This window comes from Coregonus lavaretus (assembly GCF_964263955.1).
Source record: "Coregonus lavaretus genome assembly, contig: HAP1_SCAFFOLD_3515, whole genome shotgun sequence".
NCBI lineage: Eukaryota > Metazoa > Chordata > Actinopteri > Salmoniformes > Salmonidae > Coregonus > Coregonus lavaretus.
Window position 1 is genome coordinate 2,501 of NW_028159302.1, and position 18,873 is coordinate 21,373.

At 40.2% G+C, this 18,873-nt stretch overlaps 1 protein-coding gene across 1 annotated transcript in view; it reads right to left on the bottom strand.

Moving 5' to 3' along the window:
- LOC311123046 (protocadherin-10-like) overlaps window positions 1–13,547 on the bottom strand; it is a gene marked incomplete at both ends in the record, with an annotated part of 14,505 nt that extends 958 nt beyond the window's left edge. Inside the window, 2 exons of the mRNA XM_084197333.1 lie at window positions 8,342–8,400; window positions 10,995–13,547. Coding sequence (XP_084053459.1) covers window positions 8,342–8,400; window positions 10,995–13,547 — 2,612 coding nt within the window. The remainder of the gene's footprint in view (window positions 1–8,341; window positions 8,401–10,994) is intronic.
- Between the last annotated feature and the right edge of the window lie 5,326 nt (window positions 13,548–18,873).

Consider the following 18,873-nt stretch of genomic DNA (forward strand, 5'->3'; position numbering starts at 1 on the left):
CTGGATATGGAAGTGCAGTGGTCATGATGCTGACTTCTGAGTGGAATACTAAGTGATAGCCCTATGGATATGGAAGTTTCTAATGTTATTGATATGATGGCAAGGAGGTTGGCAGTGACTGTCTGACTGGCATAGTAAATCCATATGGATATACTTAGTTATGATGACATGAATGGAATGAGGAAAACTCTAAATAGTTGGTGACCGTCTAATTGTGGAATGTTGAATGTTATGGATGTACAGGTTGTTTAGAGTAGCAATATAGAATGTTATACAGGTTGTGTAGAGTAGATATACAGTATAGAATGTTATACAGGTTGTGTAGAGTAACCATATAGAATGTTATACAGGTTGTGTAGAGTAACCATATAAAATGTTATACAGGTTGTGTAGAGTAGATATATATAATGTTATACAGGTTCTGTAGAGTAGCAATATAGAATGTTATACAGGTTGTGTAGAGTAGATATATATATAATGTTATACAGGTTCTGTAGAGTAGCAATATAGAATGTTATACAGGTTGTGTAGATTAGATATATATAATGTTATACAGGTTCTGTAGAGTAGCAATATAGAATGTTATACAGGTTGTGTAGAGTAGATATATATAATGTTATACAGGTTCTGTAGAGTAGCAATATAGAATGTTATACAGGTTGTGTAGAGTAACCATATAGAATGTTATACAGGTTGTGTAGAGTAACCATATAGAATGTTATACAGGTTGTGTAGAGTAGCAATATAGAATGTTATACAGGTTGTTTAGAGTAACCATATAGAATGTTATACAGGTTGTGTAGAGTAACCATATAGAATGTTATACAGGTTGTTTAGAGTAGCAATATAGAATGTTATACAGGTTGTGTAGAGTAGCAATATAGAATGTTATACAGGTTCTGTAGAGTAGCAATATAGAATGTTATACAGGTTGTGTAGAGTAGATATATAGAATGTTATACAGGTTCTGTAGAGTAGCAATATAGAATGTTATACAGGTTGTGTAGAGTAGATATATATAATGTTATACAGGTTCTGTAGAGTAGCAATATAGAATGTTATACAGGTTGTGTAGAGTAGATATATATAATGTTATACAGGTTCTGTAGAGTAGCAATATAGAATGTTATACAGGTTGTGTAGAGTAACCATATAGAATGTTATACAGGTTGTTTAGAGTAGCAATATAGAATGTTATACAGGTTGTGTAGAGTAGCAATATAGAATGTTATACAGGTTGTGTAGAGTAACCATATAGAATGTTATACAGGTTGTGTAGAGTAACCAGATAGAATGTTATACAGGTTGTGTAGAGTAGACATATATAATGTTATACAGGTTGTGTGGAGTAGCAATATAGAATGTTATACAGGTTGTGTAGAGTAACCATATAGAATGTTATACAGGTTGTGTAGAGTAGACATATAGAATGTTATACAGGTTGTGTAGAGTAACCATATAGAATGTTATACAGGTTGTGTAGAGTAACCATATAGAATGTTATACAGGTTGTGTAGAGTAACCATATAGAATGTTATACAGGTTGTGTAGAGTAACCATATAGAATGTTATACAGGTTGTGTAGAGTAGCAATATAGAATGTTATACAGGTTGTTTAGAGTAACCATATAGAATGTTATACAGGTTGTGTAGAGTAACCATATAGAATGTTATACAGGTTGTGTAGAGTAGACATAGAGAATGTTATACAGGTTGTGTAGAGTAACCATATAGAATGTTATACAGGTTGTGTAGAGTAACCATATAGAATGTTATACAGGTTGTGTAGAGTAGACATATAGAATGTTATACAGGTTGTGTAGAGTAACCATATAGAATGTTATACAGGTTGTGTAGAGTAACCATATAGAATGTTATACAGGTTGTGTAGAGTAGCAATATAGAATGTTATACAGGTTGTTTAGAGTAACCATATAGAATGTTATACAGGTTGTGTAGAGTAACCATATAGAATGTTATACAGGTTGTGTAGAGTAACCATATAGAATGTTATACAGGTTGTGTAGTGTAGCAATATAGAATGTTATACAGGTTGTGTAGAGTAGACATATAGAATGTTATACAGGTTGTGTGGAGTAGCAATATAGAATGTTATACAGGTTGTGTAGAGTAACCATATAGAATGTTATACAGGTTGTGTAGAGTAGACATATAGAATGTTATACAGGTTGTGTGGAGTAGCAATATAGAATGTTATACAGGTTGTGTAGAGTAACCATATAGAATGTTATACAGGTTGTGTAGAGTATCAATATAGAATGTTATACAGGTTCTGTAGAGTAGCAATATAGAATGTTATACAGGTTGTGTAGAGTAGCAATATAGAATGTTATACAGGTTGTGTAGAGTAGATATATATAATTTATACAGGTTCTGTAGAGTAGCAATATAGAATGTTATACAGGTTGTGTAGAGTAGATATATATAATGTTATACAGGTTCTGTAGAGTAGCAATATATAATGTTATACAGGTTGTGTAGAGTAGATATATAGAATGTTATACAGGTTCTGTAGAGTAGCAATATAGAATGTTATACAGGTTGTGTAGAGTAGATATATAGAATGTTATACAGGTTGTGTAGAGTAACCATATAGAATGTTATACAGGTTGTGTAGAGTAACCATATAGAATGTTATACAGGTTGTGTAGAGTAGCAATATAGAATGTTATACAGGTTGTTTAGAGTAACCATATAGAATGTTATACAGGTTGTGTAGAGTAACCATATAGAATGTTATACAGGTTGTGTAGAGTAACCATATAGAATGTTATACAGGTTGTGTAGAGTAGACATATAGAATGTTATACAGGTTGTGTAGAGTAACCATATAGAATGTTATACAGGTTGTGTAGAGTAACCATATAGAATGTTATACAGGTTGTGTAGAGTAGCAATATAGAATGTTATACAGGTTGTTTAGAGTAACCATATAGAATGTTATACAGGTTGTGTAGAGTAACCATATAGAATGTTATACAGGTTGTGTAGAGTAACCATATAGAATGTTATACAGGTTGTGTAGTGTAGCAATATAGAATGTTATACAGGTTGTGTAGAGTAGACATATAGAATGTTATACAGGTTGTGTGGAGTAGCAATATAGAATGTTATACAGGTTGTGTAGAGTAACCATATAGAATGTTATACAGGTTGTGTAGAGTAGACATATAGAATGTTATACAGGTTGTGTGGAGTAGCAATATAGAATGTTATACAGGTTGTGTAGAGTAACCATATAGAATGTTATACAGGTTGTGTAGAGTATCAATATAGAATGTTATACAGGTTCTGTAGAGTAGCAATATAGAATGTTATACAGGTTGTGTAGAGTAGCAATATAGAATGTTATACAGGTTGTGTAGAGTAGATATATATAATGTTATACAGGTTCTGTAGAGTAGCAATATAGAATGTTATACAGGTTGTGTAGAGTAACCATATAGAATGTTATACAGGTTGTTTAGAGTAGCAATATAGAATGTTATACAGGTTGTGTAGAGTAGCAATATAGAATGTTATACAGGTTGTGTAGAGTAACCATATAGAATGTTATACAGGTTGTGTAGAGTAACCAGATAGAATGTTATACAGGTTGTGTAGAGTAGACATATATAATGTTATACAGGTTGTGTGGAGTAGCAATATAGAATGTTATACAGGTTGTGTAGAGTAACCATATAGAATGTTATACAGGTTGTGTAGAGTAGACATATAGAATGTTATACAGGTTGTGTAGAGTAACCATATAGAATGTTATACAGGTTGTGTAGAGTAACCATATAGAATGTTATACAGGTTGTGTAGAGTAACCATATAGAATGTTATACAGGTTGTGTAGAGTAACCATATAGAATGTTATACAGGTTGTGTAGAGTAGCAATATAGAATGTTATACAGGTTGTTTAGAGTAACCATATAGAATGTTATACAGGTTGTGTAGAGTAACCATATAGAATGTTATACAGGTTGTGTAGAGTAGACATAGAGAATGTTATACAGGTTGTGTAGAGTAACCATATAGAATGTTATACAGGTTGTGTAGAGTAACCATATAGAATGTTATACAGGTTGTGTAGAGTAGACATATAGAATGTTATACAGGTTGTGTAGAGTAACCATATAGAATGTTATACAGGTTGTGTAGAGTAACCATATAGAATGTTATACAGGTTGTGTAGAGTAGCAATATAGAATGTTATACAGGTTGTTTAGAGTAACCATATAGAATGTTATACAGGTTGTGTAGAGTAACCATATAGAATGTTATACAGGTTGTGTAGAGTAACCATATAGAATGTTATACAGGTTGTGTAGTGTAGCAATATAGAATGTTATACAGGTTGTGTAGAGTAGACATATAGAATGTTATACAGGTTGTGTGGAGTAGCAATATAGAATGTTATACAGGTTGTGTAGAGTAACCATATAGAATGTTATACAGGTTGTGTAGAGTAGACATATAGAATGTTATACAGGTTGTGTGGAGTAGCAATATAGAATGTTATACAGGTTGTGTAGAGTAACCATATAGAATGTTATACAGGTTGTGTAGAGTATCAATATAGAATGTTATACAGGTTCTGTAGAGTAGCAATATAGAATGTTATACAGGTTGTGTAGAGTAGCAATATAGAATGTTATACAGGTTGTGTAGAGTAGATATATATAATTTATACAGGTTCTGTAGAGTAGCAATATAGAATGTTATACAGGTTGTGTAGAGTAGATATATATAATGTTATACAGGTTCTGTAGAGTAGCAATATATAATGTTATACAGGTTGTGTAGAGTAGATATATATAATGTTATACAGGTTCTGTAGAGTAGCAATATAGAATGTTATACAGGTTGTGTAGAGTAGATATATAGAATGTTATACAGGTTGTGTAGAGTAACCATATAGAATGTTATACAGGTTGTGTAGAGTAACCATATAGAATTTTATACAGGTTGTGTAGAGTAACCATATAGAATGTTATACAGGTTGTGTAGAGTAGCAATATAGAATGTTATACAGGTTGTTTAGAGTAACCATATAGAATGTTATACAGGTTGTGTAGAGTAACCATATAGAATGTTATACAGGTTGTGTAGAGTAGACATATAGAATGTTATACAGGTTGTGTAGAGTAACCATATAGAATTTTATACAGGTTGTGTAGAGTAACCATATAGAATGTTATACAGGTTGTGTAGAGTAGCAATATAGAATGTTATACAGGTTGTTTAGAGTAACCATATAGAATGTTATACAGGTTGTGTAGAGTAACCATATAGAATGTTATACAGGTTGTTTAGAGTAGCAATATAGAATGTTATACAGGTTGTGTAGAGTAGCAATATAGAATGTTATACAGGTTGTGTAGAGTAACCATATAGAATGTTATACAGGTTGTGTAGAGTAACCATATAGTATGTTATACAGGTTGTGTAGAGTAACCATATAGAATGTTATACAGGTTGTGTAGAGTAACCATATAGAATGTTATACAGGTTGTGTAGAGTAACCATATAGAATGTTATACAGGTTGTGTAGTGTAGCAATATAGAATGTTATACAGGTTGTGTAGAGTAGACATATAGAATGTTATACAGGTTGTGTGGAGTAGCAATATAGAATGTTATACAGGTTGTGTAGAGTAACCATATAGAATGTTATACAGGTTGTGTAGAGTATCAATATAGAATGTTATACAGGTTCTGTAGAGTAGCAATATAGAATGTTATACAGGTTGTGTAGAGTAGCAATATAGAATGTTATACAGGTTGTGTAGAGTAGATATATATATAATTTATACAGGTTCTGTAGAGTAGCAATATAGAATGTTATACAGGTTGTGTAGAGTAGATATATATAATGTTATACAGGTTCTGTAGAGTAGCAATATATAATGTTATACAGGTTGTGTAGAGTAGATATATATAATGTTATACAGGTTCTGTAGAGTAGCAATATAGAATGTTATACAGGTTGTGTAGAGTAGATATATAGAATGTTATACAGGTTGTGTAGAGTAACCATATAGAATGTTATACAGGTTGTGTAGAGTAACCATATAGAATGTTATACAGGTTGTGTAGAGTAGCAATATAGAATGTTATACAGGTTGTTTAGAGTAACCATATAGAATGTTATACAGGTTGTGTAGAGTAACCATATAGAATGTTATACAGGTTGTTTAGAGTAGCAATATAGAATGTTATACAGGTTGTGTAGAGTAGCAATATAGAATGTTATACAGGTTGTGTAGAGTAACCATATAGAATGTTATACAGGTTGTGTAGAGTAAACATATAGAATGTTATACAGGTTGTGTAGAGTAACCATATAGAATGTTATACAGGTTGTGTAGAGTAACCATATAGAATGTTATACAGGTTGTGTAGAGTAACCATATAGAATGTTATACAGGTTGTGTAGAGTAACCATATAGAATGTTATACAGGTTGTGTAGAGTAGCAATGTAGAATGTTATACAGGTTGTTTAGAGTAACCATATAGAATGTTATACAGGTTGTGTAGAGTAACCATATAGAATGTTATACAGGTTGTGTAGAGTAGACATATAGAATGTTATACAGGTTGTGTAGAGTAACCATATAGAATGTTATACAGGTTGTGTGGAGTAACCATATAGAATGTTATACAGGTTGTGTAGAGTAGACATATAGAATGTTATACAGGTTGTTTAGAGTATCAATATAGAATGTTATACAGGTTGTGTAGAGTAACCATATAGAATGTTATACAGGTTGTATAGTGTAGCAATATAGAATGTTATACAGGTTGTGTAGAGTAGCAATATAGAATGTTATACAGGTTGTGTAGAGTAGACATATAGAATGTTATACAGGTTGTGTGGAGTAGCAATATAGAATGTTATACAGGTTGTGTTGAGTAACCATATAGAATGTTATACAGGTTGTGTAGAGTATCAATATATAATGTTATACAGGTTGTGTAGAGTAACCATATAGAATGTTATACAGGTTGTTTAGAGTAACCATATAGAATGTTATACAGGTTGTGTAGAGTAACCATATAGAATGTTATACAGGTTGTGTAGAGTAACCATATAGAATGTTATACAGGTTGTGTAGAGTAACCATATATAATGTTATACAGGTTGTGTAGAGTAACCATATAGAATGTTATACAGGTTGTGTAGAGTAACCATATAGAATGTTATACAGGTTGTGTAGAGTAGCAATGTAGAATGTTATACAGGTTGTGTAGTGTAGCAATATAGAATGTTATACAGGTTGTGTAGAGTAGCAATATATAATGTTATACAGGTTGTGTAGAGTAGACATATATAATGTTATACAGGTTGTGTGGAGTAGCAATATAGAATGTTATACAGGTTGTGTTGAGTAACCATATAGCATGTTATACAGGTTATGTAGAGTATCAATATAGAATGTTACACAGGTTGTGTAGAGTAATCATATAGAATGTTATACAGGTTGTGTAGAGTAACCATATAGAATGTTATACAGGTTGTGTAGAGTAACCATATAGAATGTTATACAGGTTGTGTAGAGTAGCAATATAGAATGTTATAGCCATTATAAACTTTAAGATATATCCAATACCATTCAATATGCCCATAGGTCTATGTGACATATTTAATGGTATTGGATTCAGGCCCATAGTTATATGTGACATATTGAATGGTATTAGATTTAGGCCTATAGGTCTATGTGACATATTGAATGGTATTGGATTCAGGCCCATAGTTATATGTGACATATTGAATGGTATTGGATTTAGGCCCATAGGTCTATGTGACATATTGAATGGTATTGGATTCAGGCCCATAGTTATATGTGACATATTGAATGGTATTGGATTTAGGCCCATAGGTCTATGTGACATATTGAATGGTATATGATTTAGGCCCATAGGTTTATATGACATATTGAATGGTAATGGATTTAGACCCATAGGTGTATAAGACATATTGAATGGTATTGGATTCAGGCCCATAGTTATATGTGACATATTGAATGGTATTGGATTTAGGCCCATAGGTCTATGTGACATATTGAATGGTATTGGATTTAGGCCCATAGGTCTATGTGACATATTGAATGGTATTGGATTCAGGCCCATAGTTATATGTGACATATTGAATGGTATTGGATTTAGTCCCATGGGTCTATGTGACATATTGAATGGTATTGATGTAGATATATGAGGCATATGGAATGGTAATGATGTAGCAGCATTTTGGGGTTGCTATTGGCATACCCGTATTGGATATTTGGCACATGCACACACACACACACACACAGCTGTTGAATGTTGTTTACCTGTTCACTCTCCTTGGTCTGTCCACTAGGTAACTGAGCTCTGTTCGCTGGTGTTTGGTCTGGAAGGGAAGCAACACATCATATCATACTGACAGCCATGGAAATATACACCTCTATAGTATACACCATCAGTAGATATAGGTGTTTGGGAAATTACTCTAAATTATTTGGGATCTGGAAAAAATCACTAGGGAGCAGCCGTGTTCTGTGTGCCGGCCTCGCATTCCTTTATCACTCTTATTATTTTTTAGGCCAGCACCTGGATTCTCAATTTTAGGATGTGCCTTTCAGCATCCTATTCTTTATAGGCCTATGGCACAAATAGGCTACCTGTTTCATAAGAGAGAGAGAGAGACAGAGACAGAGACAGACAGAGAGAGAGAGAGAGAGAGAGAGAGAGAGAGAGAGAGAGAGAGAGAGAGAGAGAGAGAGAGAGAGAGAGAGAGAGAGAGAGAGAGAGAGAGAGAGAGAGAGAGAGAGAGAGAGTGGCATGACACCCTAGGCCTATTGACATTCAATTGACATTCCACCATCCTCAGGCCTATGGAAATTGGGGGAAATAAATGTTTATAAGACACTGAAAGAGGCCTTTCCTGTCTCTCGGAAAGAGAGTGAGGCAGAGACAGAGTGTGAGAGAGAGAGCGCATGAGAGAGAGAGAGAGAGAGAGAGAGAGAGAGAGAGAGAGAGAGAGAGAGAGAGAGAGAGAGAGAGAGAGAGAGAGAGAGAGACTGACATACATACATACATTACACATTATTGACTGTGTGTATATCCACTGAGAAGGGGAGTGGGTTAGAGAGGCGTTTGAATGCGTAAATGATTGAGCCAAGCAGCGCCTCAACTGAACAACCTTTGTTCCGCTGCTGGTCTGTGGTGACGTGCGCTGAATACTTAACATACTTAAAGGCACTGGCTCTCTCACTCAACACTGACTGACTGGCAGAATTACTGGCTGACTGGCTGGTTGGTTGGTTGACTGCTTGGCTGACTTGCTGGCTGACTGACTGACTGGCTGGTTGACTGGCTGGTGGTTGGTTGGTTGCCTGGCTGGCTGGCTGGCTGACTGACTGGCTGGTTCTGGCTGATTGGTAGACTGGCTGGCTGCCTAACTGGCTGGTCCTCTCTCTACAGTCTCAGTTGACAACCATACAGTCAACTAAATATGCACATAATTTGTTTAGGCCGAAATTCAATATCCTTTCAGTTAATTATGGATATAAGAAGGTGTATACATGTATTGCATCTTCTGTTTTTATACGTAACGCACACTGGTTCAGTGACTGCCTGGCTGATTGACTGGCTGACTGACTCATTCACTGACTGACTGACTGACTGACTGGCTGGCTGACTGTATGACTGACTGGTTCACTGACTGACTGACTGGCTGGTTCACTGACTGACTGACTGACTGGTTCACTGACTGACTGACTGACTGGCTGACTGACTGGTTCACTGACTGACTGACTGGCTGGTTCACTGACTGACTGACTGGCTGGTTCACTGACTGACTGACTGACTGGTTCACTGACTGACTGACTGGCTGGTTCACTGACTGACTGACTGGCTGGTTCACTGACTGACAGACTGACTGGTTCACTGACTGACTGACTGGCTGGTTCACTGACTGACTGACTGACTGGTTCACTGACTGACTGACTGGCTGACTGAATGGTTCACTGACTGACTAACTGGCTGGTTCACTGACTGACTGACTGACTGACTGACTGACAGGCTGGCTGGTACTCTCTCCAGCCACATTCGACATAATAACCACACTGACTCTCTGCAGCTCACCCCAGCCCCTTGGAGACGCACAGGCAGGGTCATCATGCATGCCTCATTTGTTTTGAGAGGCACTGCTGGCCCAAACTCAATATCATTCTAATAAATTCTGAGTAGAAGGAGATATTTCTTGTATGTTTTCATCCAGCTAGAAAATGACAACATTGAGGAGGCACCTGTGCCTTCAGATTCAATTGGTAGGCTATGCTCTATGCATCTGCACACAGATTTCCCTTCTAACCTATCATCTGATTAGTTTGTTAAAAATATACTGGGGTTGAACCTCAACAAGTGACCTCAACACTGCAGAGTGTAGACAAATAATACTACATCGTTATGATATAATTTATTGTTTTATAATCCGCCTCATTAAATGTGCATTATAGATTGACAGCTAAGGGGCCTGTTGAAAGGTGTATTGATTGTCCTTTCATAAATAGCATGGAGGACCACAGTGTAATTAAAGTCCTCTGGAATCCAATACACACCTTGTTGTATTGTTCTTTAATACATTCAATTAAATCAATATTATGTGGCTAAATACACCATTAAAAAAATATGATATTCATTATGTTATAACCAAACAGAGCTATGCACTGTTTCCCCTAAAAATTATATTAAATCTATATTCTGGGGCTAAATACACTTTTTTTTTGTTAAATGATATTCATTATGTGATAACGTAACATAGCTATGCACTTTGTTTCCCCAAAAAATGTGCACTTGACCCAGGTATTGAAAAGAAAAGGGGAAACACCCAGACATACCCAAACACTCATTATTTCACCCCATAGTCTAATACACAACCTGGATTTAAATTACACACACGCACACACACACACACCAAAGCTAATAGAAACCAAGCATTACCTCATTGGAGAGGATGCTCCCGTTGGATAAGATGTCCGGTTGCTGTTCGCTGTACCCGGCCCCACAGGGGTTGGTGTGGTCCGTGTCAGTGCTGCGCGAGGGGCTGCACGGTTTGAGGAACATCAGGTCCGTCTTGGCGCTCTCCGGTGTCAGACACACCTGGTAGCAGTAGGAGTTCTGGTTCTGATGATGATGGGAACTGAACACGCCGCCCATCCCGACCCCGCCGACACCAGACTCCTCCACAGGCACCTGGCCCACTGCGCCCACACCGGAGGTGACGTTAGTACTCTGGACCAGCATGATGTCCGACTTGCTGAGCTTCTTCTGTTTCCTGCCGTGCGCCTGGCGCGAGCCGCACGGGCTGCAGCACAGGCAACACTCCCCCGCCATGAGGCACGTGTACAGGTCCAGCTTCTTGTCTTTCTGGCAGCGCACAGCCAGCACGATCATAGCCAGGAGGAAGATGAAAGAGACGGCGCCCAAGGCGATGATGAGGATGAGGGTGAGATCCAGAGAGGTCTCTTTGGACTTGGAGGAAGAACCCCCTCGGTCTCCACTCCGTCCCTCTATCACACTATCCACCAGGATCACACTCACACTAGCCGACGAGGAGAGTGGCGGCTGGCCGTGGTCCCTCACCTCAATCAGCAGGTCGTAGGAGCCCTGGGGGTCGCGCTTGGTGGAGACGCGGCGTGCTGTGCGCAGCTCCCCCGTCCGCCAGTCCATGCGGAACATGCCCATCTCGTTGCCGCGCAGAATGCTGTAGGAGAGCCGTGCGTTCTCGCCATCATCTGCGTCCATGGCGACAATACGCGTGACCAGGTAGCCCGGCTCGGCGGAGCGCGGCAGGTGTTCTTTGGCGGTGCCGTTCTTACCGACAGGGGCTATCACCGACGGCGCGTTGTCATTCTGGTCTATGATAATGACGTTAACAGTGCTGTTGGAGGAGAGCTCCGGGCTCCCGGAGTCTTTGGCCTGTACCATAAAGCTAAACTCTTTCAACTGTTCATAGTCGAATGAGCGCAGTGCATAAAGGTAGCCAGTGTCCTGGTTGATGGACACATAGGTGTCCACCGACATGCCCTGGATGTCACATTCCAATATGGAGTAGGTAATGAGCGCGTTCGGACCAACGTCAGGGTCCACGGCGCTCACCGCGTGAATAAAAGCACCTGGTACGTTATTTTCCGTCACATACACATCGTAAACTGGCTGCGTAAAGCGGGGTGCGTTATCGTTCTCGTCGGAAACGTGTACCTTTATGGATTTGCTTGTGGCTAGGGAGGGGAGCCCCTGGTCTTTGGCTACAACAGTGATTGTGTATGAGTCTGCGTTTTCTCTGTCTAATAGTCCATCCGTTACTATGGTGTAGTAGTTTTTAAATGATGATTTGAGTTTGAAAGGAACGTCACCCAAAATCTCGCAGCTCAACAGCCCGTTGTCGCCCGAGTCCCGGTCGGTGACGCTGAAGAGGGCTATGACAGTGCCCAGGGCGTCCTGCTCGCTCACAGACTCCGTCACGGTGCTGAAACTGATCTCCGGTGTGTTGTCGTTAACGTCGACCAGTTTGACCAGGACTTTGCAGTGCGCGGGCACTGCGTTTGCTCCCAGGTCTTTAGCCTGGACGTATATCTGGTGTGTACTGCTCTCCTCATAGTCCACTTCCCCAGCCACCTCTATTCTCCCCGTCCTGGCATCGATTTTAAACAGATCCTTTATCCGCGGTGGGTTGTGGTTACTAAATGAATATACTATCTCTCCATTCTGCCCTTCATCTACATCAGTGGCATTCAGCTGAATAACCAGAGTGCCCACCGGTGAATTCTCCCGTAGGCTCACCGTGTACACCGACTGGTCGAAGATGGGTGCGTTATCGTTGGAATCCAGGACTTTAACGACCAGGAGCGCGGTGCCAGTCCGTTGTGGCACCCCTCCGTCCACTGCCGTGAGCACGTACCGATGCACCGCCTGCTGCTCCCGGTCTAATGGTTTTTCCAGCACTAGCTCCGCAAACTTGTTCCCGTCGCTCTGTGTCTGAACATCCAGGTAAAAGTTGTTATTGTTCGTTATGGCGTAGGTGCTGAGCGCGTTAGTCCCGACATCTGGGTCGAAAGCATTCTCCACCGGGAACCGGGTACCTGGGGTGGCACTTTCTGTTATCTCCACAGTGATGTCTGTCTCAGGGAAAGTGGGGGGATTGTCGTTGATATCCATCACCTCGATCTCCACGCGGAAAAGCTCGAGCGGGTTCTCCAGAAACACCTCAAGGTGCAGGTTGCACGGTACTGTCTGCCTGCATATCTCCTCCCGGTCTATTTTCTCCTTAACATAAAGATTCCCGTTCTCCAGGTTCACATCCAAGTAAGGGTTCCTCGAGCTGGGCACCGTCTGGAAGCGGCGGGCGGAAAGTTTGGTAATGTCCAACCCCAAATCTTCCGCGATATTCCCAATGACGGTCCCGTGCTCCTGCTCCTCCGGTACAGAGAAGCGCAGCTGGCACACGGCTCCATCCAGCAGGACGGAGAGAAGGAGCGGTAATAGCAAAATCATCTCCACTGCTCTCACTCTCCCTCTTTCAAGTGCACTTGGATATGTGTCGGGGGTATTATTCCGTTGTCTTACTCGAACTAAGCATTTCCCATCTCAGCTTCGGTCCGCAGGAATAAGGCAGAATCAAAAGCTGCAATAATGAAAATAAAACTACGGCAGCTAGTCAAACCCAAATGAGCTGTTCCTTCTTTCCCCCTTTGCGTCGTCGTGTCAACCGGAAAGCATTCCTGTGTTTGAGTCGTGATAATCACTGCCATTTGATACTAGCTTCTTTCAAAAAATTAAAAAATAAAAAAAATTCAGTCCAGGTTTGTGAGTTTTGGCTGAAGCTCCAACATCGCAGCAGGCAGAGGGAGCCAAGACGTGCAGACCATAATACAATCCTCACCCACAGATGGAATCCTCACAGGTATCAAGTCCCAACTAAGTGCAATAAAAAAATATTTAAAAATCCTCCACGAATACATAACTCCAAAAAGCACCATTCGCATAAAAACCCTATCCTAAACTTGAACACGGCTAGCCAACATGTAAATAAACGATAAATGTGACTTTCTCTCTCTCTCTCTCTTTTGCTCTCTTTCTCTCTCTCGCTCTATAATCAGTGCGGCTGAGCAGCAAGGAAAGCGGATGATCCTCTTTGCTCCAGTCCTGTAAAGCGAGTGAGGGGAGCGGGGTTGGTTTTGCGCACAGCATCTTTTCTCACCAGCCAATAGTGTCCGCGGACACCCGACGAGGTTACTCCTGATTGGGGCACGGGAATGCCAGCCATAGCGCGCCGTCCTACGGACCTGCCCGGACCCCTCTCTTCACTAACGACACGAGCAGTCAAGCGGCGGAAACGCTCGAGCCCCAGCCCCAGCTCGGTGCAACACGAGCATGAAGCCCCAGCCAACCGACACACACCGGAGAGAAATACAATATTTTACACAACCCTTGAATTAAATAGTCAACTAGTGCGCGACGGGGTGGAATGTGAATTTACAAATCCGTCGACCGGTAACGTTGTGGCACAAAACATCATTTAAGAAGCACAGGCTACCTCTACATGACAGGTTTAAGTTAAAAGCGCAGCCAGCGAATTTGAAAGTGAATATTGTAGAAATTGCCTATTCATCATCATAATGTGTTGTACTCTTTTTTTTCATCCGTTCTGTTTGATGAATGAACACGAAGGTAATGACTAGAGACTATGCCCAGACAAGCAACACCAACCCTGTAGGGAAAGATGAGAATGAGTGTTTTAAAGGGATTATTTCAATAGCTGCTGTTTAAAATGCAGGCCTCAGTAGAGTTGTGTGCGTGTGCGCGCGCGTGTGTGTGGTATAGACCAAAACAGACCGTGACCACAGGTAACACAGGGCTCTATTCCAGTGACACAAATCTATACTGATTATCCTTTCATATTGGCAAGCAATCCCTCGAGCACAAGCAAGCACGCACACACGCACAAACTATCCCTAAAGGCTATCGATGATGATGATGATGATGATGATGATGATGCAGCCTATAATAGTCCGTGACTCACATTGACTCATTCATGCCCAGTTCGTCATGTTATGTTGAATGGTCAACAACATATGCTTTCCCGTTCTCTTTGACGTCTATCGGTCTATCTATGACAGGTCCCTATAGGCTATTGAGTATTGATGCAGTCAGTAGCTAGGATGCAGTCAGTATGCTGTCTTCTGTCTTATGATAGATGACCGTAGGTTATTGATGAAGTAACCTACAACCAAAGCTTGGGGATGTTGCCAATTCTGACTCGCCATCATGACGCACGTGCCCTCTGGCGGTCAAAACAAACCGGTTTGAAGATTGCCTAAACCTTTTATTAACCCCGTCCCGTGTCGAGTTATCCATAACCATGATTGATTTATTATATGTTTCAAGATTCTATTTTGTTCAAATACACTAGACAAATAATAAAAACGAAACTCTAAAACGGGAGGAAGGAATCAGTTATGAACATGTTTTTATTTATTCCCAAATTCCTTCATATGCACAATTATCGTTGTAAATAATGATGATAGTATGGCTCAATACTCTGTTCTGTTGGTGCCGTATAACGAACGTAAAGCTGTAAAGCATAAAGCTGTAAAACGGGAGGAAACGATCAGTTATGAACAACATGTTTTAATTGCAATCTTCCTTCTTTAGGCACAATGATCGTTCGTTTTTAAAGGACATATCAAGGACATACATGCATATAGGTCGTATCCCAAAATGGCACCACATTCCTTATACACAATGCGCTACTTTTAACCAGAGCCATATAGGCCCCTGGTCAAAGGTAGTGCACTACATAGAGAACAGGGTGATATTCGGGACGTAAACCATGATGCTCCATTCATTCAAGGGCGGCAGGTAGCTTAGTGGTTAAGAGCGTTGTGCCAGTAACCGAAATGTCGCTGGTTCTAATCCCCAAGCCGACTAGGTGAAAAATCTGTCGATGTGCCCTTGAGCAAGGCACTTAACCCTAATTTATCCTGTAAGTCGCGCTGGATAAGAGCGTCTGCTAAATGACAAAACAAAAAAAAAAAATCATATTCCTTTTAATGTAGCATAGCCAAAGCCATGCTAAGAGCATTTACCATGTTAGTACCGCTATATTCACTGTTTCATCATTAGCCCACTCTCTCCGACCTCCGGAACTCATTTCATCACCCTACTTATTTTATTCATAAGCCATGGCTTAACAGGCTATGTGAATGCGTCCCAAATGGCACCATAGTCCCTATATACTGCACTACTATGAGTCCTGGTCAAAAGTAGTGTATAACATAGGGGGTAGGGTGCCATTTGGGACGGAACCTCTGTCCGTGCAGTGATTTGAAAATAAAAGAAATAGAAACTGATACATCGAAATAGGGGAGGCTGCAATCTAAGCGTCCTTCCTGACCCACTTATTGGAGTATACAAACAGACAAAACGTCGTTGAGGGTAATTAACATCAGCTTCCAATCCCGCATTTAATAGATAGACACGCAGCAATTACGGGACTGTAATACAAACAGACATGACCATTGTAGACTGGATTAAGCAACATGGTGTTTAGATGATTTCGTAACATAAGAAGTCTCACAAACAAAACGCTAGAGATACTGCTGGATGAATTACCATACTTGTCTTCTCTGATTCTCTGTGACAAAATCAGACTGGCACTCTGGTAGTGGGATGATAAAGAGGAGAGAGAGAGCGAAAGAGAGAGAGAGAGATTCCTTCTGAAGGAATCTTCCCAACATTCTAGAGACCAAGGTCGCCCCCTAGTGATTGCTAGCGGTACTCTGAATGAAATAGGAGATTTCTCCGTCTCCCCATAAACGCTGCTCTCAGAACAGTTTGACGTATTCCCCTCGTACTGGTTAAGATAGAACCTGGTGGGAGGGAACTATTCCTAGATCGGTGTCTATACTGAGGCTGAAGTCGCCTCATATACGCTGCTCTCAGACCAGTTTTACATATTCCTCTCATAATGGTCAATATACGATCTGATCCTAGATCTGTTTCTATTAGGCCTACGGACACATTATATACCAGGAGCTATGATTAAGTACAAGCCATATCACCCCAGTTATTATCCTTTCAATATGAGAGCATGTATAATTTAACGGCTCTAAAATGACAAATGCCGACATCGTTTCTGACGGACTGTGTCATAACCGGGTTTGATGGCGATAGTTGACGGTTTTGCGCGTGGTGGGTCTGACGGCGTAAGGACGGAGACGTTGACGAAAGAATGTTAAGTGCTCGGCCTGCCGTTAATATTTAATGCAATGGGAGAGAAAAAAAGCAATTACGATGTCATTATCAGAGGTAGCAGCACTGGAATATATACTTAAAGAGTCCCTGAGCAGACCATGATATTGATATAGGAGCCAACGCCTAAAAAACAGTTAGACTGCACTGCAGCTGAGTTCCGTTCTATAGGCTAGACTGTAGGGGAAGTACCGTTATCTGGTTGAGTTGAGGGGCAGTGCAATATTGGACAGTAGACTTCATGTGAAATAAATGACTTTCATTGACTGAAGTAGAGCTCTCTTCTCTGCTTTCTTTGCTACATCTAACAAGTTACAATTACATGTATTGCCAATGATGGAGTTGTAATGATATAGTTGAATTCCATACATTATTTTATTGTATGGTAGACTTATTGTGAAAAGGTTGGCAAGTTCACCACTATGTGAGTTAAGGTATGGGATTGCATATTGCATGTTAAAAGTATTGTGAAATAGTTGACTGCAGCACACTGGACTCTGTTGACTATGTTAACTATGTTGGTATATAACACGTGAGAATGACATGTATTGTTCATGTTGTAATGATGGTTGAGTGCTGTGCCTCCGTCTAGTATGTTATGCGTTGTGAACTGGAAGGCAGTAGGAACACTTTACACACTCTTAGAAAAAACACGGTTCCAAAAGGGTTCTTCGGCTGTCCCCATAGGATAACCCTTTTTGGTTCCAGGTAGGACCCTTTTTGGTACCAGGTAGAACTCTTTTGTGTTCCACGTAGAACCCTCTGGGGAAATGGGTTCTACACAGAACCCAATAGGGTTCTACCTGGAACCAAAAAGGTTCATCAAAGGGTTATCCTATGGGAACAGTCAAATAACCCTTTTAGGTTCTGGATAGCAACTTTTTTTATAAGAGTGTATGCAATGTAGAATCTAATAACTGTATAGCAACTACCAACTACTGTATACCAAGTACCAACTCAGTTCAATGGTAGGCCTATACCAGGGTTGAGTAATGAACGGTATTGTACGGTAGATGCATTGTGAAATGGTCGGCAGTGGTCTTTATGCACTGTATAACAAAGGGTTAGCAGTAAGTCGTTTTCCCTCTGAGCCTGAGTCTGAGTCTGAGACAGAGCAGTGAGCCACTGTGATTTCCCAGCATGGTGCTGAGGTATGGCTGTCCAAGGTGCTGAAGCTTTCAGCAGAGCACAACATGACTGCGAGGTACTACACTCACTGTGAAAAGACTGCCATAATGATATAATGCATATCGGCACGCCATGCCACTTATACTGGTTCTGTAGTGAAATGAGCTGTCCATGGTGCTGTAGTGAGAGGAGCTGTCCATGGTGCTGTAGTGAGAGGAGCTGTCCATGGTGCTGTAGTGAGAGGAGATGTCCATGGTGCTGTAGTGAGAGGAGCTGTCCATGGTGCTGTAGTGAGAGGAGCTGTCCATGGTGCTGTAGTGAGAGTGAGTTGTCCAGAGAATACTATAGAGAATGGTGCTGTAGCACATGGTACTGTCCATGTTACTGTAGAGAATGGTGCTGTAGAGAATGGTACTGTAGAGAATTGTACTGTAGAGAA